The sequence below is a fragment of the Haliotis asinina genome, chromosome 6 (genome assembly GCF_037392515.1).
Source record: "Haliotis asinina isolate JCU_RB_2024 chromosome 6, JCU_Hal_asi_v2, whole genome shotgun sequence".
Lineage (NCBI taxonomy): Eukaryota > Metazoa > Mollusca > Gastropoda > Lepetellida > Haliotidae > Haliotis > Haliotis asinina.
In genome coordinates this window covers 4,189,353-4,211,718 of record NC_090285.1, presented here as the reverse complement: position 1 = coordinate 4,211,718, position 22,366 = coordinate 4,189,353, and the positions used below count along the sequence as shown (strand labels likewise).

At 41.9% G+C, this 22,366-nt stretch overlaps 1 protein-coding gene across 1 annotated transcript in view; it reads left to right on the top strand.

Annotated features, from left to right (window-relative positions):
- Positions 1-22,366, top strand: part of LOC137286150 (midasin-like) — a 130,130-nt gene that overhangs the window by 103,637 nt on the left and 4,127 nt on the right. Inside the window, exons 63-97 of the mRNA XM_067817826.1 lie at positions 469-722; positions 1,161-1,351; positions 1,760-1,877; positions 2,010-2,154; positions 2,374-2,483; positions 3,096-3,200; positions 3,505-3,645; positions 4,649-4,852; positions 5,110-5,206; positions 5,296-5,398; positions 6,390-6,486; positions 6,769-6,884; positions 7,177-7,252; positions 9,637-9,828; positions 9,932-9,999; positions 10,205-10,563; positions 10,908-11,008; positions 11,990-12,223; positions 12,492-12,629; positions 12,876-13,008; positions 13,449-13,585; positions 13,812-13,997; positions 14,172-14,319; positions 14,492-14,610; positions 14,699-14,803; positions 15,040-15,210; positions 15,819-15,917; positions 16,308-16,616; positions 16,786-16,995; positions 17,270-17,359; positions 17,646-17,761; positions 18,020-18,194; positions 18,464-18,652; positions 18,811-19,023; positions 19,877-19,924. Coding sequence (XP_067673927.1) covers positions 469-722; positions 1,161-1,351; positions 1,760-1,877; positions 2,010-2,154; positions 2,374-2,483; positions 3,096-3,200; positions 3,505-3,645; positions 4,649-4,852; positions 5,110-5,206; positions 5,296-5,398; positions 6,390-6,486; positions 6,769-6,884; positions 7,177-7,252; positions 9,637-9,828; positions 9,932-9,999; positions 10,205-10,563; positions 10,908-11,008; positions 11,990-12,223; positions 12,492-12,629; positions 12,876-13,008; positions 13,449-13,585; positions 13,812-13,997; positions 14,172-14,319; positions 14,492-14,610; positions 14,699-14,803; positions 15,040-15,210; positions 15,819-15,917; positions 16,308-16,616; positions 16,786-16,995; positions 17,270-17,359; positions 17,646-17,761; positions 18,020-18,194; positions 18,464-18,652; positions 18,811-19,023; positions 19,877-19,924 — 5,297 coding nt within the window. The remainder of the gene's footprint in view (positions 1-468; positions 723-1,160; positions 1,352-1,759; positions 1,878-2,009; positions 2,155-2,373; positions 2,484-3,095; positions 3,201-3,504; positions 3,646-4,648; positions 4,853-5,109; positions 5,207-5,295; positions 5,399-6,389; positions 6,487-6,768; positions 6,885-7,176; positions 7,253-9,636; positions 9,829-9,931; positions 10,000-10,204; positions 10,564-10,907; positions 11,009-11,989; positions 12,224-12,491; positions 12,630-12,875; positions 13,009-13,448; positions 13,586-13,811; positions 13,998-14,171; positions 14,320-14,491; positions 14,611-14,698; positions 14,804-15,039; positions 15,211-15,818; positions 15,918-16,307; positions 16,617-16,785; positions 16,996-17,269; positions 17,360-17,645; positions 17,762-18,019; positions 18,195-18,463; positions 18,653-18,810; positions 19,024-19,876; positions 19,925-22,366) is intronic.

The following is a 22,366-nucleotide window of genomic DNA, read 5'->3' as shown; positions in this document are numbered from 1 at the left end:
CGTTGTTGCAGTTGTGATGTATTTTCTTGGTAAATAATGGGTTTCCCCACTTTTGAAGATTGTATCAGTTCGGTTTATCTTGCCACACCAAATTATGTACATAGCAGTTTAACCAATTTCATTTTTAACCATCTATTGATTTATTAACATGAGGAAAATTTTGGGCAGATAAAAGAACCATGTCAGATTTTTGTTCCCAGCTTAATTCAGCTGAATTGAGGGAAAGGTCTGCACTACCTGGTGTATTGATCACCATTGTGATCTGACAGGTGATGTCAGACCCGGAATTGCTTATTTTTGTTCTAATATTGCTTTATGCTGACTGTGACAGAGTTTCAAATGAACAGCAGCTTACGCGTGATGTAAACAGATGGTCTTTGTCTATGTTATAACTGCATGCTGTTCCTTCATGGCATGGCAATGTCCAGTGTGTGTTGCTGTGTCAAGGTCATCTCTCCTTTCTTCTAGGAAATACAGCAGACATGGAGATCCTTGGAGGGCATCTTTTAGTGTGTGGTGCTGTAGAGACGTCTGTCCACGCATCACAGTCTGCAGATAGCGAGCACAACAATCCACTTGTACCGAAAACATCACCTGTCTACAACATCTACACTGACTCCAACGTGGCTGAGGTGATCCAGTGTAGACCAGTTCTGACCAGATTTTCAGCCCGAGTATCCGAGTTACAGCAGGAATGGCCAGACCATCCCACCCTGAAAATAGTAAGTATTATCCACACAGGATAGGTCAGGGGTCAAGTATAACTTGCTACACCATAAAACAATACTATAAACATGAAGAAACTGATTATCTCAATACCAAATATGCTCACTTAGCATATCGTTGTAAGTAAGAATTTACTTCTTGTTTAGAACCATTAGTGATCAACATGAATCAGATTGTCTCATGCAAACATATATTGCTGATTTCTTGTGTTTTCATAATGGTCGCAGACACCAGAATGAGTCAGGCATATTGAATATTTGTTGGATAGTTTTGTGAAAATGTGTTTTCAGTTTTCATCATGAAACAATATACCCCTAAATAATCATGCTCACTTACAGTTTGGGTTCAGAATAGTTATCCCACATCTACTTTCTGACAGTGTTTTCATCACATTCTTTGAAACTTACAGATTAAATGGTGGTGTTTTTGCTTAGTTGCAGACAATTGTTGACCGAGTGCTGTCCTTCCCTGTAACCTGTCCTGTCATGAAGTTCCTCACTGGGCTCGAGCTGGTGCTGGAGAAGTCCCAGGACTGGGAGGCAAACGCTGCTGCACATGTCTCCATGGCAACACAATTAGCAGACATCACCTCTATGATAATACAGTGGAGGAAACTGGAACTCAGGTGGGTGAAATGATCTTCAACTTCTCAAGATAGCGTGATATGGTGTCAAGCTGGATTTCACTAACATGATTAGCAGATATGTCACCTACAAAATTCACGAAAAATTTATCATAGAATACACAAGAAAAAAGTTTTTGTCAATGGTGTTGGTTCATAATTTCTCACACTCTGTGAAGCAGATTTTGGGAAATATTTTTCAGTGACATGAAAGGAAACAAAGAAACTGGCATCTTGTTGTAGAGAGGCCAGTAATAATGTTGTCAGAGCTTGATCCTAGCTGACAAGTCATAATGGGTATGGTCTTCCAGACACTTGTTGATTATCATGGAAAATTTGGTGATGTATCTTTAAAGTGTTTAGATATGTATTGAGCAGTGCTGTAATTCAGTCCTACTTATTCCTCTACAGCTGTTGGAGTCGGTCACTTGACACACAGACAGAGAAAGTGAGGAACAAGGCCTCACGGTGGTGGTTCCATATCTACCAACTCATTGACTCTTTTTTGTCATCACAGCAGAAAGATGATGTAAGTAAACAGAAGGGTTTGCCAAAACAAACAATCACCAGATTAATGTCTGGATATTATATTCACCAGACACCTTCTCATCTCCTCGATACACCTCTTAGCACATCTAACACACCTTTTCTCTTCACCTAGATCTCAGAGCCAACTGCAGAAGATATACTGAAATCTCTGGAACAGTTCCTGGAAACCTCCAGTCTGGGAGAGTTCCACTGCCGCCTGCAGATGGTGTACACATTCCATTGCCAGCTGACTCACATGGACAAGTCCCCCAAGCAAGGTGGGTCAGTTATGACAGTCCAGAGCCTTCTGTAGTTTGTGGTTTGTTGCTGGAGTTGTCAGTCTCAACAGTCTTTCAAAGAGGATTAAATACTTTCTTGTTCAGATGAAATTTTGTACACATTGTCTTTTGCCCCAAAATGTCTTTGTTTCTTACTCTAGTAGAACTCTTAGATGTCCTTGGATGAAGATACAAAATAGTGTCTCTTGACTGTTTCAGGTGTATTGTTGAACCTGCTGTGGAATGTATACCAGTTTTATAGGCAGTTTCTGGCTGGGGTGGAGGCAGACGTCACACGGCAGAGGACACCTATTGAAAAAGAGTTGAAGGTAGGGACGAGCTGTATGAGAAGTCCTGTTTTTTCGTAAGGGTGATCTAGACAGGATTGTGAGAACTCAATGTTAACATCCTGATGTGAGCCCCAAACAGAATCAGTGGATAGTCTGTGGATCTGGACACTGAAATAGTCTACTGTATTTGGTTGTTGGTGTTTTGTTTGTTTTGTATGGCACTGATTTGTTCAACAATTATCAGCTCCATGTGGAAGTAGTTCTCTCCAGAACAAATACTGTTAGTATAATATATCTGTAAAAACTTTACAAGTGAAAATAGTTTTTTGGCAATAATTCTCTCAGGGAAAATGTCTGGAAAGGAACATTGTCACTAAAGGAACATATACTCTTGGACACTTACCTGGTGTATGTGTCAGATACGTTTCTATGTTCCTGCTCTTGTTGGGACAGTAGACTTGTGGTTAAAGTGTCCACTTATCACACTGTACACATGTACAGTATGTGAAGCACATTTCTGCTTTCCTAGGATACTGCTGGAATGTTGTAAGAAGTGGCGTAAAGCTAAATTCACTCACTCGCTCACCCTTTTCTAGTTACTGAGGAGACACATTCTGATTTCTATACCTTAGTATTTGCGTATTGTTTCAGGGCTTTGTGAAGATAGCACGATGGAATGATATGAGTTACTGGGCCTTGAAGCAGACAACGGAGAAGACCCACAAGACTGTACACAAATACTCAAAAGCATTTCAGGTGTGTTTTGGGCAGGTCACAGGGACTGAATTAGCAACACATTTTGTTTAGTCACACCAGTTGAAGACTTCATGAGATTTCGTGCATATAAACAGTCTCTAATGTTGGTCGGTTGTGTTTAGGTGGTTATTTGTTGTTAAACTGTTAATGCATTTTGTTCTATGATGTTTTAGTTCAACATTTCTGCTTTCACGTGGGAATGTTTGATAATTACTGTAAATATAAGTTTTGCTTCAGTTTTGTAATGAAGTATATTTTGGATAAAAGAACTGTTCTTATTGGTCATGATCATTTGCTTGTCCAGACAATATTAGAAAAACCAGTTGGAGATCTCCTGACTGAAAAGGGAGATAACTCAGACCAGGCAAGCGATACACATGTCAGCTGTGGAGACAGACTACAGGAATACTGTCATAGAGCTGCCAACAAGATGCTTGTGAGACATGTAGGTCCTGAGCCATGTTCATGTTGTGTTATGCCATCAATAGTTTGAGAGGGAATATTATGCATGTTATTTGGTTCTGTGAAAGGAGTGAGACTTTGGTAGATTGGGGATGGGGCGGCGCTTATTGATGTTTTCAGTTTAAATTGGAATGATATACCATTTGACACCTCCAGACATTTTGTTTTCTGGAGAGAGAGACATTTTTGGGCTTATTGATCAAGATTGTTACAAGATGTCTGAACCCACTACTGCCTTTGGTGTAGTCTGGCCATGATCTAATAGAGACAGGGCATTCTGGTGTAGTCTGGCCATGATCTAATAGAGACAGGGCATTCTGGTGTAGTCTGGCCATGATCTAATAGAGACAGGGCATTCTGGTGTAGTCTGGCCATGGTCTAATAGAGACAGGGCATTCTGGTGTAGTCTGGCCCTGATCTAATAGAGACAGGGCATTCTGGTGTAGTCTGGCCATGATCTAATAGAGACGGGGCATTCTGGTGTAGTCTGGCCATGATCTAATAGAGACAGGGCATTCTGGTGTAGTCTGGCCCTGATCTAATAGAGACAGGGCATTCTGGTGTAGTCTGGCCATGATCTAATAGAGACAGGGCATTCATAAGAATTTAGAAACAATACTTATCATAGTTAATAATGCAAAGTAGCGATCTCACCTGCTTTCACCCATTTTTAATCTTGATTTATAAGACTGTGGAAAAGTGACGGGTTTGCTGACACTAGGTCTGGTATTGGTAGCATGATACTATCGCTTGTACAACTGATTATAGATAGGTAAGATGAATTAAGTTAAACTTCTTGTTGTTTGGTTTTATCAGACCACCTGAAATGTCCTCCATATCTGAAATTAATATCATGTATATGTTTACACAGGAGGACCTGTTGGTTTTTAAACAAACATTGTATTCAAAACATAATCACTGTGGAAAGGTTTGAGAAGTACTACCATTACATGTATTTGTTACTGAAGTTAATCATTTCTACCCAGAAGCATGAACCCGACTTGGCCACAGTTCCTGTGTCTGCTGGCAGCCTGCAGTCCCGTCTGCCGTCACTGATGATGCGGGTCCAGAAACACTGGAGACGAACTCTGTCCAACATGCGCTACACCAAGCTCATCACTGTCCTGGATGAGTTTACAGGGGAGATAATCGAGTCTGTCCATGAGCTTCAGGCCGAGGAAGTCACACCAGTCAGTTGAAACACTCCCCATAGAGTCTCTAATAGCATCAGCCACGAGTACTAGTCATGAGAACCAACAACACTACTTGTGATAGATTGACTCTACTGCTACAAAATAATCTTGTGTTCTTTGACTTCCATTGAGTGGTGTGTATTAAACATGGAGATTAATTGAATGATAAACTATTACAAAGACTGAGTTACTAGTAGAAAGTTCAGTTCTGTTGTCAAGACACGTGTTGACTCTTCATGTTGCCATGGTTACAGGGTTTGGACAAAGAACACCAAAACTCAGAAGCCAAGCTGATGAACCTCCGAAAGAGGAAGAGTCTAGCAGATCTGTTCCGGCACCTGACAACGGCAGGTGTGTAGCAGTTCAAGAACACAATCTTTTGATCTTGTGATGTTGTGATGTAATTTTTTGCGGTGACTGGCATTGTGTCTGTTGTACAGGGTTGTCCTACAGGAAGGGGTTGACAATGGTAGACGAAGATGAAGGGAAAGTCATGCAGGTATCGCCTATTGATGTTGGTGCCAGTGTCGGTGAAGAATCAATGTAAGTTGTCATGTAGGAGGTGCAATGCTAACTTGTAGTTGATTAAATAGAGAATGCATTTGCTCTTGCGTTCATGGGTTCTGTATCATGTGGAGCCCATCCATTATAGTACACCCTGCAAACTGCTCACATGGCCACACACTTACTCACTTTTACTGTTTTAAGAACCATCCTACATCAAGATTTACTAGTTACAACAATGAAGAGCTTATTCTCTACTCACATGATTTACAGTCAGCAATTTTACTGCTGGAATATTGATGAATGTGACATTTTAAATACATCTTTTGAATACAGATAGAGAAGCAAAGAAGAATGTCAGATAGCTGATTGCTTGATTATTATCAGATGGCTGATATAAGATCATGAAACTTGACACAATACAATGAATGTGAGATGGTTGATACGAGATAATGGATGTCAGATGATTGATACAAGATAATGGATGTCAGTTTGTTGATACAAGATGCTGATGTCTGATGGTTGCTATAAGATACTGGATGTCAGATGGTTGATACAAGATAATGAATGTGAGATTGTTGAGACAAGATAGTGATTGTGAGATTATTGATACTAGATAATAGATGTGAGATTGGATTGTTGATACAAGATAATGGATGTGAGATGGTGCAAGATAATGGATGTAAGACGGTTGATACATGATAGTGGATGTGAGATGGTTGGTACAAGATAATGGATGTGAGATTGTTGAGACAAGATAATGGATGTGAGATGGTTGGTACAAGATAATGGATGTGAGATTGTTGAGACAAGATAGTGATTGTGAGATTATTGATACTAGATAATAGATGTGAGATGGTTGGTACAAGATAATAGATGTGAGATGGTTGGTACAAGATAATGGATGTCAGATGGTTGGTACAAGATAATGGATGTCAGATGGTTGATACAAGCTAATGGATGTCAGATGGTTGATACAAGATAATGGATGTCAGATGGTTGATATAAGATGCCTGGTTGTTGTTTCCAGAGAGCTGTCGGGACTGTGGAGTGACTGCCTCAAGTACTACTACCGCTGTGTGGCCAGGAGAGCCAGGCTAACAGTTGCTCTACATGCACCCTCCAAGGTAGACCTGTGATGCTCTCAGAAACTGGTTCTTTTCCCAGGATGCTTGATCAGAACATTTAGCACATTGATGACTTCAACAACTAACAACCAGTATCTAGCTTAGAGTTACCATTTCGTGTAGTTGAACATAAAATTTATGTTGTTGTACACAGATAGGGTGCACTGATGGGAGTATCAATCACTGAGTTGTCTGGTCCAGACTTGATCACTTAGAATGGATATTGTTGGAATACAGAACATTTACGTCGTTTAACTATGGTGATGGTGATGTTTATTTCAGGAACTTGGTGTGGGTAACATCAGCCGATGTCGAGGGTTTGTGGAGCACCTGATGCACATATTGACAGGGCAGCATCAGGAGCTGTCAGCCATCTTTAGTCAGTACCTCCAGCTCAGGTGAGACTCAGCATTGATGTGATAGTAGCTGTGATATTCTGGCTTCCGTGGAGTTGCTGGTTGAACCTGAAATTTAATGCCCAGTTAAATTTAGCCCTCCAAAAGAATATTTTGACCCTGTTATTAAAATATTTCATTTACAATATGTATGAAGTTAAATGATGCTTTGATTAGAGGTAGAATAGATGTGAACATTTTATTTTTGTAGGCCAAATTGAGTATGATTTCTAAGTGATTGGTCAGGGTTTGCATGTATGTCATAGAAGTTGGTCAAACAAGTCTTTATTTACAGGAAACTGATGGCATCAGTGAGCAAGATGCAGGTTAATGCCAGTCTTCCTCCACAGAAGACAACCAGGGAATGGATAGTGAGTAACTGTTTGATTCCTCTTCTTGACCTCAAGGAGCAACCTTACGGTGAAAGCAGTTGCTCGTTTTGCTGAGGGTTCAATTCCCCACATGGGCACAATGTGTGAAGTCTATTTCTGGTGTCCCCCGTTGTGATGCTGCTTGAATATTGCTGGAAGGAGCATATAACAATACTGTAACACCCTTGGGGTGCACGTTGGAAGACAAATAACTCAAGGAGATGATGAAGCAGAGTAGGAGAGTTTGCAATGATGCATGCAAACTTTCTGTTTAATTTTGTTATAACGGCAACAATGCCAATGCAACTTTTGCTAACAATGTGATAAAATAAATGATGCCAATAAATATAGTCAGGTCTGATAAGACACTAGTTTGCCTATAGATTGGCTTAATGACAAGGCTCAGTCTCCAAGGAAAATAATGGTTATTATGCTACATTATATTTTGACTCAAACTGTATCTTGCAGAAATGATACTCTGTATATAATGTTACGAAGTGATTGCAGATTTGACTTAAAATATATACCTAGTGATAGTCAGAATAATAAATGCAAGTTGGTAGGGATGCCAGGTGAAGGTCAGTTCAAATGACTTCTACAATCGGAATCTTAACCTTAGAACAAGTAATGAGTGGATGAATGGATGAGGATCGAGTGAATGAGTCGGCCAATAGTGATAGGAGTCAGTTGTGAGTAATTGTAGTTGTCCTTGGGCCTTGACCAGTGATCGTATTTATAGGCATCATGAGGAGGTCATGTGACCTTTCTCAGCCAATCAGAACACAGGTTTGATGGCTTTCATACACAAAGCACTGCATAGGCAGTATTGTTTCTAATACAAGTAAGTGATTACTAATTGTCCTGTTGTTGTCCTGTTTGTCCGAAATTGATCAGGACACAGTAGAAATAACTACGACATCAAGACAATTTGTTATAATTAAACGGACAATATCTTTCTGTCAACATAACGTCAGCGGCCGCCAATTTGGTTGGTGGTCAGCTCAAATGACAGGTGAAATGTACAAAATATTCAGTTTCCTTTATCATTTGGTGTTGTCCTCATGTGATAAAAAGTGTCCGAAAAGATTAAACACGATGGACATCTGTGTTTTGTGGTGACATTTGATATAACAAGAATAAGGACAACGATATAGTTAGACCAAGCGACTAGGACGACATTTTGACAGACGTCAAATGCATGCTACGTCTATTGACAACTTGGTGTCAGTGTAACGTAAATGTGCCCTGTTTCCAGGAATTTATGTTGTCCTATGTGTCCTTTAATAATTCGGACACTAACGAGATTGCTAAGATATTTGGTAAAAGCAAACAGAGAAAATGGACAACAGAATGTCAAACAGTGCCATGAATGATTGTCGGCGATAAATGTCAAAACATGGAATGACTGTCATGTTTCAGGTACAAATGTAGGAAATACAGGAGATTATATGTTGTCCTCTCTGTCTTAAAACAATGCATTTCTATCACAGATTCCAGGAAAATACCAGATAATGATTATGTGGCTTTTGATATAAAAACAGACATTCAGTTTATAAACCGTCACTCAACCTATCGTAAAACGTTGACAGGTCACTGTAATCTGAGAATGTCAAATTGATCAAATTCATTATTCACAGCAATCAAGCGTAATTTACATCAGTATCCATCATGGAAAACACTTCAAAACACTTCTGAACAAGGAAGTTATCAGAAAATCGCCATTAACCATTGTAATAGGTCATTGTTTACATGGGTCACAAGTCAGACTTACTTTCTATAAATAGCCACTGAACAGGCGTGCACACAAGAAATAGTCCCTGACAAACATTGTTGCTATCATCCACAATGCACAATGATTCCAGACATAGAATAAAATACCAGTTAGATACACTAAATACATAAGCCTGTACAATAATTGTGAAGGATTAAACACCAGTAGTAAAATCCTGCATGAATATAAATAGCGTAGTAACAAGCAGTGGTAATTAGGTCATGTCTGACAAGTCCTGCTACCGGGAACGTTCAGTGCTAGATAACACATAGATGTCAACAGTAGACATGCCCCCGAAGAGACTGGTGACTGTCTATGATGTTGCCATCTTATTATTTACTTTAAGGTTAAAAAATGTGGATGGACATTTGCAGGTAGATCATGATATAGCGAAAATAGGTGACATGCGTGATTGACAATGTTAACATTATGTTTTGGATACTTTTACTGTATTTACTTAGATTCCATTACAATACTCACTCACTCCTGACTTCCAATGATGTCTGTGGTTGCTGCTATGATGTGGAAGTTTTCACTGATTAGAACAGCATTCCCTCAGTGACTATGGTGCCCCAATATCCATATGGTCAATGAATCGGTCTTGTTTTTACAGGACAAACTGAAATATGTGTCAGTACAGCTGCTGGAGGGTTTAAACCAGTACCTGGTGTTGCTGTACACGTGTCCCAATCAGGCAGATGGAGCCAGACTGTACCCATCTCCCTACCCTCCAGAGGAGTTGTCTCCCATGGCTCTGCTCCACCAGGGGGACGAAGAATGGACCACATGTGTGCAGATGATCAGAGTAAGTTGAATCAACTTGGTGCATAATATGATCATTTGTGAAGAAAATATTTGACTGTTAACACTTATATGTGATGTTTGATTCTTTTATTCATTTTGTGCAGGATATGCTAAAGGTTGCTGAGGCAGAACAGAGCAAAATATTGAAGATAGATCATGTGTGCTATCAGTGGTGAGTGCTTTTAACCACATCAGGTGTATCACAGTTTAAGGCTCGTTATCTGAAGCTACTGGCAGATTGTTTTACAGAATGTGGTTTTATGTAAATATGTCCTGTAGGAGGTACATATTATTATTATACCTCAGATGATATCTTTCTACTGAGTAAAATGCAAATGTCAAGTACATAAATCTCTATGTATGGTTTTGACCTACAGGAGTGACCTGGAGATTCTACACAATGCCGTAGCTGAGTACAGGAAACTCAGGCGACGTCTGTCTGAGCTGTCATCTAGGTTCAATGACCCCATCTCCAACACTGGCTGCTGCCTCAACCAGACTCTAGTCTACCTTGGGGAGCAGCTCCAGTCAGTGTGCCATGAATTCCAGACCTGGGCGGCAGATGCTGACAGTCTGAGACAGATGGATACTGATGTATCCAGCCCTGAATCGCCACAGAGGGAGAAGTTCTCTGATGGAGTGGAGGGCATCATTGCCGCTGCTCTGCTGGCTGTACAGAACCTGGTGAAGGCCCATGGCAAACCTGAAGATGTGGACATGGAGGACAAACAGGAAGGTAGGTTCAGTGTCTGTTTGACCTTCATGGTAGTCAAGGTTAGATATGTTTCTGGCACCTGGTCATAGGAAGCAGCTTCACTGATCAGGATGTCACACGCGTTCATTCGGTTCATAGCATCATACCCTGATGGGATATATTGTTGCTTACCATAAAACTCAATGGCTTGTCTGGTCCAGTCTTGAGTATTGACAGGAAGACATTTAATAGCTGGAATAATGCTGAGTGTGACATTAATTACAAACCAACAATTTGTCCTGAAATGTAAGACTTCTGGTGTTTGTCTAGTCACATCACATAGATAGTGAATCCTGTAGTGTGAACACTTGGAGTTTCACTTGCAGGTTCAGGAGAGGAGCAGGAGTCATCCTTCAGGAAGGGTCACCTGACCAAACTGCTGATGGAGCCGATGTCAGCTGATCTCCAGCTGTTGCAGTACAACAAGGTAATGTGTCAGTGAGGACATCCCAGGTGTTGATGGATTTTCCAGGCATGGGTTGACATTCCAGGTGTAGATGGACATTCCAGTTGTGAGTGTACATTCCTGGTGTAGATGAACATTCCATTTGTGAGTGGACATTTCAGGAGTAGGTGGACATTCCAGGTGTGGGTTGATGATTCAGGTGTAGGTGGACATTTGAGGGGTTGATGGACAATCCAGATGTGTTGTGGACATTCCAGGCATAGGTGGACATTCCAGTTGTGGGTGGACATTCCAGTTGTGGGTGGACATTCCAGTTGTGGGTTGATGGTTCAGGTGTAGGTGGACATTTGAGGGGATGTTCCAGGTGTAGGTGGATGTTCCCAGTATGGGTGGACATTCCAAGTGTGGGGGGACATTCCAGTTGTTGGTGAACATTGCAGGTGTAAGTGGACATTCCAGTTGTGGGGACCTGTGAAGGTCCCATGGTAGAATAGGCCTTCAGCAACCCATGCTTGCCACAAAAGGCGACTATGCTTGTCGTGAGAGGCGACTAACGGGATTGGGTGGACAGGCTCGCTGAATTGGTTGACACGTCATCGGTTCTCAATTGCACATATTGATGCTCATGTTGTTGATCACTGGATTGTCTGGTCCAGACTCGATTATTTACAGACCGCTGCCATATATCTGGAATATTGCTGAGTGCGGCGTAAAACTAAACTCACTCACTCACCAGTTGTGGGTGGACATTCCAGGTGTGGGTGGACATTCCAGTCGTGGGTGGACATTCCAGTTGTGGGTGGACAATCCAGGTATAGTTGGACATTTCAGTAGTGGGTGATCCCTCATGCATGTAAGCTTTTAGACAGGTATCATGGCTCCAATAAACAGATTGTCAAAAACTGAAGAAGAAACTCTTACATGTGTTTGGCATAAAGTTGTTGCTGCTAACAGTAGCATGAAGCTTCACCAACAAACTCAACTGAGATGATTATTTTCTAGGTGACAGAGTTTCTGGCATCCCTGGTGAACATCCTGAGGATTATGGTGGACTCTTCTGATGGAGGTTGCCATGACAGCAGGGCCTGTCTGCAGCAGCTGGTCCGATGCTGCCCCATAATGCACCAGTATGTGCACATGGTGGAATATTTTGTAGCGCATCAGATTGGGTTGTTTAGGACGACAGGCAAACTTTTATCAGTGCTGCTGGGACTGTTTACGGAACTTGCTACTAAGGTAATGTAGACGAAATAAAAACAACAGATGATGTAATTTAGCAATATTATAATTATTGTTTCTTGGTTTGGCTTCTAAATCTAGGAAATGAAGTTGATGATTATGAGTAAAGTTTGTTGATGCAAACACAAGAAAGCAAGTGCAGTATGTTCAGCAACTTCCTGAAAAATAACTGTATTGAAGTTGCAAGACAAGTTTTGTGATGTCGACTTTAGTCCTGTCAGTCTTGTATGTCCAATGTCCATACATGTCTGTTGTATGTTGAAAGGGCTTCTGTATCCCACCGGAGTTGTCAGATGAGCTGGGAGGAGAGGGAGCTACTGAGTTCGAGGACATCACCGGAGGAGGACTGGGGGATGGTCAGGGAGCCAAGGACGTCAGTGACCAGATTGAGACAGAGGACCAGGTAATATATGCTAGATGTTATCCAGGGAAGGACAAGGTATTATTTGACCAATAAAGGCCAGAGAGAAGAGCAGGTGATATGCACTCAGTACTCACCAATGGGAGGACCAGTTAATACATAGCTATAATGCAGGCTTGGAGACAGTCAAGGCTAGACATGAAAACTGTATCTAATAGGGAGATTGTAGGTAGTGGTTGGCAGATTGTTATTCAAATATACTAAATTCTTTTTGTTTTCCCTCTGTAGCTGGATGAAGCTCAGCGCAAGGGAGAGGAGCAGAAGACTGATGATGCCAACCAGCCAGACGTGGCCCCGGAAGACAAGGCCATTGAGATGTCGGAGGACTTTGAGGGTCAGCTCGATGATGCAGAGATGAAAGGTGAGTGTAGGAAACGGGCCGTGTTGCTGTCTTGTGATACAAGAGATCATTTAGGAAGAACATGTTTTATGGACTGACACTTTCTTTGATGTTTTTGTTGTAGAAGCTAACACTGTTGTCAAGCAACAGTATGCACAAGGAAAATATATATTTGAAAGACAGTTTATGCTGTTGAAGAGTTGATGTACAGTGTGATTACATGGCTTATTGTTACTGTGATTATAGATAACAGGTATGAAGACAAATCCACAAAGTGGGGAAGGTAGATGTTGGCAGGCTGTAGGGATGAAACAACCTTGATGTCAAAGATGGTCAGTTCAAACCATTTGGTGCCTATCACCTTCAAGAATCTTCTTTGTCATACCATCTTCAAAATGCCAGTTAATGAAGGAGAATGTCTGTTAAAATGTTGTTCATATGATGAGCAATGATTCTTCCAGATGGAGATGACTCTGATCAGGAAGAGCCGGACACAGAGGACCTGGACAAACAGATGGGGGACGTGGACTCCAAGGACACTGACCGTCTGGACGAGCAGATGTGGGGCAGTGATGATGAAGAAGAACCTGAAAAGGAGGTAGGTGGGAGAGGAGGAGTGGACACCGTCTGAGATGAACAGATGTGGGGCAGTAATGATGAGGAAGAAGGACAAGAGAAGGAGGTAGGAGGGGAGAGGTGGACACTGCCTGAATGAACAGATGTGGCGCAATGAAGACAAGGAGTGTAGTAACAAGAGAAGGAGGTAGGTGGGAAAGCAGAGGTGGACACTGCCTGAATGAACAGATTGTTTTGCTTGTTTCCAGGACAGTAAGGAGGAATCTGGGCCTGGTGCCGGACAGGAGAGTGAAAATCAGGTGGTTGCCAAGGATGACAACCAGGACAAAACACAGGATGAAGACAACCAGAAATCGGAAAAGGATGACAAAAAAGATGGAGAAGAAGAGAACAGAGAAGAACAAAAACCGCATGAGCTGGAAGAATTTGACGAGGTGAAGACATGAAACAGTTTTTGTCAGCACGATTTCCCTGTAAAGGTGACACATTAAATTGCATATGGCCTGTTTGTGGATTTTGTTGAAAGGGTTTTCACTTTGTTAAGAGTTAGAGTATGGTCTTGAAAAGGTTAATAGAATTGTGCTCTAATTGTCACATTTTACATGTAGAATGAGTACAATGAGGACAAGATAGATCCTAACCATGGCAACAAAGGCCCTGAACCAGAACCTGACGCTCTCGATCTTCCTGACGATCTGAAACTGGATGAGAATGAAGCTGGCCAGGATGAAGACGAAACCCAACCCCCAGAACTAGGTGAGCAGATGACAGATGGTAAGATTGGTGATCTAAGACCTTTATGACCCTGCTGAACACACATGTTGGTGCCAAAAAATCCTGTTTGTTTTATCTTGTCCAGTCATGTTGTTTAGTGAGATAGCTTTTTTATTTTCATTTCTTCTGATAGAGCTCTTCTCTGTGTTTTCAGACCTGGACAAGCAGGATGGCGGCGAAGATGTGGAGGAGCGGAAGGACGTCCCTGACACAGAGGAAGGGGAGAAGGAAGGGGAAGAAGAAAACATGGAGGAAGAAGAACAGAAGGATGAGGTAATGGAGCATTCTGGTGAAAGTGGATTGTGCAAGACACTGTCTTCAAATCTAGAAAAGGTAAATATTTACTGATCTTTTGTTGCAGACTGAGAGAAAAGAAGGTGAAGACAAACCTCTGTCTGCGGAACAGGACCAGGATAAGACAGCCGAGGAAGAAGAGGGGAATGGGGAATCTGGAGTCTCACCACAGGTAGGAGTGACTGGTACACTTTCCCAGTATGACAATCCACCCACACAGGATGGATTATTAAAATCATTACTGATGTAAGAGCTTCATTGATAGACCAGATTGAAGTATGGTCAGAGAATGACAAATCCCACATATGATTTACCTTTTGGGTATACTCAGGATGTTCAGAATTTTCAGGGATCAGAAATACGTATCACTTTTAGAGGAGCTCCTTGAATCTTGTGATATGTTACCAGGATGAGGATATCCCGGATACTCCTGAGGAGGAGACACAGAAGGATGGTGAGACTGAGGACAGCATGGAGACTGTAGATGAGAGGGGAAAGACAAGTCATGACACAGACAGTGCCCAGATGACAGACACAGCACAGGACGAGGCAGCTACTGGAGATAACAACCAGAAAGAGGTAAGATCAATGAAATAAATTTTATGAGTTGTTCACAGACCAATTGCTTTTGTAAAGTTTTTATGATGTTTTGGAATTGTGGTTAATGTGCTGATCAGGAGGTAGTGACTTTTATATTATCTTTAATAAAGTTTCAGTTCTTTTCTTGAATTTAGAGCAAGGAATATTTGAGAAATGTTCCTAGAAAGCCACAAAGGTTTCAGGTTTACCCTGGTAAATTAAAATCTCATTCCTGGTTTTACTCTTGATGGGAATGGTTTGGTTCAGAGGCAAGTAATGTCATCAAAGTATGTAAAAATACATCATTGTAGTTTGCGAATTGATTTTTGACAGCGAAATGCTGCACATGTGGTAGATTTAGAGCATAATGCAGGTATCCCTGTCATTCAAATTTCAATATGATCATCATGACCTTAATTCTAAACATAGTGGTATTATGACGAACAGGTGAACTCCTGAGGGGGATGATATGGCAACCGATTTGTTAAAAAGATCAGTGCACTTCACACAGGCACTTGTGATTGGTTTTTCTAATTTTCACTGATAATGTAGATAATTAAGACAGGCATTTCTAAGTGTGTTTAACTGGACTGTGGTTGTTGTTGCAGCAACAAGGAATGGGTGTTTCTATGACGCAGGAACACGAGGGTCACAAGGGGGAGTCATCGTCACAGGTGACGGACGGAACAACTCCACAACACAAGAAGGTAAGAAGACCTTAATCCATCTTCATTGACACCTGCTTAATGTCAATATAGAAACTTCTGACTGTGACTTTTGCCATGCCTGTAAGAAACAATTTAGAATTGGTTGCTTTGTCTGGTCCATTTGTAAATGTTGTTTGTTGTTAAATGCCACAGGTGGCAATTTTGTGAAACTAAATCATATTTGTGTGTAACTAATCAAATCTGAACCAGATAGACCAGTGATTGATGATATCCTCAATGGATATATGCTAACAGGTATCATTTTAATCTTTCCAATTTGGGCATAAAGCATAATGTACTGTTTGGTTCACCTGTTTAATGGTGAGTTTACTGAAAACCTTAATACAAGCATAGCTCTTCAGTTTCTTATGATGATGATGATATTTCTAGCAACACAAGCGCCGGCCTGGACAGTCAAACCAAGACCGTAGTCTAGGATCCCGAGAAGAGATGTATAAGAAGTTGAAGACAGTAGACAGAACAATGGAAGATTCACAGGAGCAGGAAAGCAAACCCCAGAAAGAATCTGACCTGTATGAGCACATCAAGGAGGCCACCTCCCACCATGAGGCCCAGACCCTGGATGTTGCTACAGCTGAGCAGCAGGAAGAACAACCAGTAGCCAATCAGAAGGAAGAGGAGGCGGAGCCAATGGAAGAGGATGATGACTTAGAACTGCAAGAGAATTTGCAAGAAAATGTAACGTTTCATAGTTTATCATAAATAATTAAACAAAGACAGTTGTTAACTGTTAAGCAGATATTATCTATGTTTACACAATGATGAATTGTAGACAATACTTTCTTATTGGCATGGTTTTTGTTTGTAGTGGGTGAGGAAATGAATGTTATTCTCTTATGTATTTCAGAAAGATGACAAGACTGAGTTTAAGGAACCTTCTAAGTTGTCTGGAAAGGACACAAAGAGGACCACAGAGGACAGGGGTGATGAGGACATGGATGTGGAGGAAGAGCAGAAAGGGGAGGTAGAGGGAGAGAAGGTCCTGACCTTAGGTGCAGCGAGAGGCCCAGAGTCTACCATACATACAGTGCTGGAACATTTACATCTGGATGTTGGAGTGAGTAGTCACAGGCAGACAGACAACTGAACAGACAGACTCAGTCTGTCAGAGGCAGGGCTGTCTCTCACATATTCATCCATTCACTCATTGTGTCAAGAGAAATGTGAAAGCTAGCAGTTCAACCATACACATTTATGGGTTTACGGAAACCTCCATAACCATCAACCACACATACTCCATTTTCAGCACAACACTGTAGAAACTCTTCTGTATTCTACGTAGGAGTAGGTGTTACATGGTTGAAGTCACCTGTGTGTTTCCTATGTTCTAGGTAGGTGACTTTGATGAGGAGAAGCTTAGAGCAGAGTTGGAGGAGAATGTAACAGCCTGGTCCCATCAGCAGGCTGCCACTCCTCAAGAGGTAGGTGTTGTAAGAAGGATAGACACTGAAGTTAAGAAATTGAAGATGTATTTCGTTTTCCAGAAGTATGTGACAAAATCTGTTGCTTTGACCAAGTTTATATTTTAGTAAGGAAAGACTGGTTCTAATTACCAGCTCTTGGTGAATTTTACTTTTCCTTCTATTTGTGTACAAGAATATTTAATTGCCCTCCTAAAGGCCATATCACATGAAATAGGGCATATGTGCTGATGTATACTACATTGGAAAAGACACGTTGAAGAATGTAACCCTGATTTTCTCTCAGCAAGCAGCAGCGGCAGAGGCGTGGCAGCAGTACGATGCCCTGACCGCCAGCCTGGCCCAAGATCTGTGTGAGCAGCTCCGTCTCGTCCTGGAACCGTCACAGGCTACCAAACTCAGGTACATCCACATGGAGTGTAGCCAACATGGGGATGGGTATTGAGTTTCACATCATGACTACCTGTAACACATTCAGGGATGGTTAGGGAATTTTTGCTCAAAATGTAGTCTTTGACAAGAGAAAATTCCCATTTCTTTTTTGTAGCTTTGAATAAGATAGTGAGATACTTCTTGTTCTTGCAGTGTGGGAAATTTAACAATCACTTGAGCTGGATAGTTGATGTTACCTGCTACTTACCTTGAACCGTATTGTTTCAGGGGAGACTATCGTACTGGGAAACGCCTGAACATGAGGAAGGTTATCCCTTACATCGCAAGTCAGTTCCGTAAAGACAAAATCTGGTTACGCAGAACAAAACCAAGCAAGCGCCAGTACCAGATCATGCTGGCAATAGACGACTCTTCCAGTATGGTGGACAACCACTCTAAACAGGTCAGTACCAGATCATGCTGGCTGTAGGCCACTCTACCAAGGTGGTTGACAACCACTCTAACAGGTAGGTGTATTCTCCCAAAGTTGTTGACCACCTCTCTAAACAGGTCAGTACCAGATCATACTGGCTGTAGGCAATTATTCTGGTGTGAAGGACAAGCAGTCAGACTGCTCAGTACAAGATCACAGTGACTGTAGACTTCTACAGGCATGTACTTTATTGTGTGTCTAACGTTAGTAAACATGTTACAACATAATGTTGGTTTCAGCTGGCATTTGAATCACTGGCCATGATCTCGAACGCCCTGACCCTGCTGGAGTCCGGGGAACTTGCTGTCTGCAGTTTTGGGGAGTGTGTTCGGCAGCTACATCCATTCTCCGAGCAGTTCACCAACCAATCAGGAGCCAGTATCCTACAGCATTTCACGTTTGAACAGAAAAAGACAAAGATTGCCCAGGTAAGTACAGTTCTGGAAATGGGTCTAATACTCATCATATGCTAGGAATATTTTGATCTATAACTCAGAATACATCAACCTCAGTCACTTTAATTGAATCAGATCCACACTTATGTAGACGTACCCACACAGTAACTTACATGACACATCTACCGCAGTTACTACAGCAAGCAACCTCCATTATGGTGGACGCGCGGCAACGTCAGCAGGGCATGGTTGGGCAGCCAGAGACGTCACAGTTGCTGCTGATTGTGTCTGATGGCCGAGGATTGTTCATGGAGGGAATGGAGGTTGTTCAATCAGCTGTAAGACAAGCACGCGAAGCTAATATCTTCCTGGTGTTTGTCATCATCGACAATCCACAGTCAAAGGTAGGGAAAGTTAAACAGACACAGCAGTTTGTCTAGCTGGACATAAGAAACGTTTCTGAAACTGTTGGTCATATTATTTCCTTCTGTACCTGCTACCCATAAAGATCCGGGTTAGAACTGATCTTCAGTAACCCATGCTTGTCGTAAGAGGCAACTTTGGGGAATGGGTGGTCAGGCTCGTTGACTTGGTTGACACAATGTCATCATATCCCATTTCTGTAGATTGATGCTCATACTGTTGATCACTGGATTGTCTGGTCCAGACTCGATTATTTATTGCAACATAGCTGGAATATTGCTGAGTGCGTTGTAAAATTAACTTCTATACCTGCAGCAGATTTGATATTATACAAAGCATTGTTATAAAGCTGGAATGTTAGTGATTATTGCGTGAAACAACACCCACCTTCCTCTTTACTGTTGGTGAATACATCAGTATCTCAGTTCAATATAGGTCAAGATTATGTGTGTATCAAGAAATGAAATACTTCTGTAATTCCAGTTATCTAGATTGCTAATTTTAGTAGGCTAACAGGAAAATATTATTAAGGTCAAGAGTGGTCTTGCTCAGACTTCTGGGTATTGCTCATGAAGAAATGATGGACATAACAAAGTGTATTTTCAGTCCCCCAACTTGCTGTATCTTTAGACAACGTGTATAAAACTAGGGTAATAAAGAACTAAGATTTGTAGTCCCTTAGTTTGAGTTGTATCTGTAGTTTACAGTACATGTTTCCCTAGAAATATGTATCAGTTCCTGTCTTGACCTGACAAAATTCATCCTACCATCCTACCAGGTTCCAAAATAAATTTGCATTAATCCACAATGTGTGTTGTATTTTCTTTTGACCAGGATTCCATACTTGACATCAAAGTTCCAGTATTCAAGGGGGCAGGACAGGTGAGTCTCCGGTCATTGGATCAAGTCATGAGGGACGGGGAGCAAGGGAGACGAGAAGGTGTTGTGTTGCATGTAATAGGGGTTCAAGGGGCAGGACAGGTGAGTATCCAGTCATTAGGTCATGTCATTGGGTGGGGAGTGGGGGAGAGGAGGAGCTGTTGTGTTGCATGTAATGGGGTTCAAGGGGGCAGGACAGGTGAGTGTCAGGTCATTAGGTCATGTCATGGGGTGGTGGGGTGGTGGAGAGGAGGTTTTGTGTTGCATGTTGCAGATGAGTCCCCAGTCATTGGGTCTGGTCATGAGGGTTGCAGAAAGTATTGTATTGTGTGTAGTTAGGGTTCAAGGGTGCAGGACAGGTGAGTCCCCAGTCATTGGGTCTGGTCATGAGGGTTGCAGAAAGTATTGTGTTGTGTGTAGTGAGGGTTCAAGGGGGCAGGACAGGTGAATTCCCAGTCATTGGGTCTGGTCATGAGGGTTGCAGAAAGTATTGTGTGTAGTGGTGGTTCAAGGGGGCAGGACAGGTGAGTCCCCAGTCATTGGGTCTGGTCATGAGGATTGCAGAAAGTATTGTGTGTAGTGAGGGTTCAAGGGTGCAGGGCAGATGAGTCCCCAGTCATTGGGTCTGGTCATGAGGGTTGCAGAAAGTATTGTACTGAGTGTAGTGGTGGTTCAAGGGGGCAGGACAGGTGAGTCCCCAGTCATTGGGTCTGGTCATGGGGGTTTAAGAAATTGTTGTGTTGTGTTGTGTGTAGTGAGGGTTCAAGGGTGCAGGACAGATGAGTCCCCAGTCATTGGGTCTGGTCATGAGGGTTTAAGAAATTGTTGTGTTGTGTGTAGTGAGGGTTCAAGGGTGCAGGACAGATGAGTCCCCAGTCATTGGGTCTGGTTATGGGGGTTTAAGAAATTGTTGTGTTGTGTGTAGTGAGGGTTCAAGGGTGCAGGACACATGAGTCCCCAGTCATTGGGTCTGGTCATGAGGGTTGCAGAAAGTATTGTATTGTGTGTAGTTAGGGTTCAAGGGTGCAGGACAGGTGAGTCCCCAGTCATTGGGTCTGGTCATGAGGGTTGCAGAAAGTATTGTACTGAGTGTAGTGGTGGTTCAAGGGTGCAGGACAGGTGACTCCCCAGTCATTGGGTCTGGTCATGAGGATTGCAGAAAGTATTGTGTGTAGTGGTGGTTCAAGGGTGCAGGGCAGATGAGTCCCCAGTCATTGGGTCTGGTCATGAGGATTGCAGAAAGTATTGTGTGTAGTGGTGGTTCAAGGGGGCAGGACAGGTGAGTCCCCAGTAATTGGGTCTGGTCATGGGGGTTTAAGAAATTGTTGTGTTGTGTGTAGTGAGGGTTCAAGGGTGCAGGACAGATGAGTCCCCAGTCATTGGGTCTGATCATGGGGAGTGCAGAAAGTGTTGTGAGTAGTAAGGGTTCAAGGGGGCAGGACAGGTGAGTTCCCAGTCATTAGGTCCAGTCAAGGGCAGAATGTTTTGTGTTGTGTGTAGTGGTGGTTCTAGGTTAGAATATCCCAAGTAAATCATGCTGATCTTGAGAGACTTCCTAGAATATGTGTTCAGTTTTGGTGAAGCAGTTAACAGTGTGTCGTCAGAATATACTGAATGAACCTGCATTGTTTGAGTTGGATATGAAGAAATATTGATGAATAGTTCTTAAACAATGTATGTATAGGTTATCATGTGAGTGTGTTTTGGGATGGTTAATATCCTTCATTAGGAATAAACATTGTATTTAGCGAGCCTTAGCAAACTAAATACATAGAGCTTGATCTTAATACAAGATATTAACCATCCCAAAACACATAAGTGTGATAACCTATTTATCATACAATGTCATTCTTTCTTTATAATTTTAAAAAATGCAATTTCATTTGCCAAAGATCATGAAACTGAACTTTGTGTGATGTGCCCGCATATCTATGACATCACAAATATGTGCATAGTAATACATGACGTCACAAGCATGGTGACACATATTTTCTCCTGGTCACTCAGCTGGATGCGTTAGGTCATCTTGTTCCCTGTACGTTTTTAAACACAAATACACTCGAATGTTCATTTGAGATTGTGCTCCTGGATTCCTGTGCCGTTCTCTCGCTAACACTGACAGTTGGTCAGAGAAATGTTTTTTTCGTAAGCCTATGAATTTCTATCTTCGCTTTGTAATCTACTCCATCTATCCTAACCAGGCATGACTTTTCTGAGATAAAAACACTGACAGCACCATCAACCTGGACACAACTATTGACCCATGATGCCATGTTTGTTTACACTGTGAAAGAAGTCCCTAGAATTTGTATATGACCTCTCTAGTTTGCATCAATTCCGCATAATACCCCAACAGATACTGAAAATGTCCGTTGGCTTTATCCAGCCGAGATCACTATCCATTGTATGACAAATGAGGATATATGTTTTCCCACAATATATTTC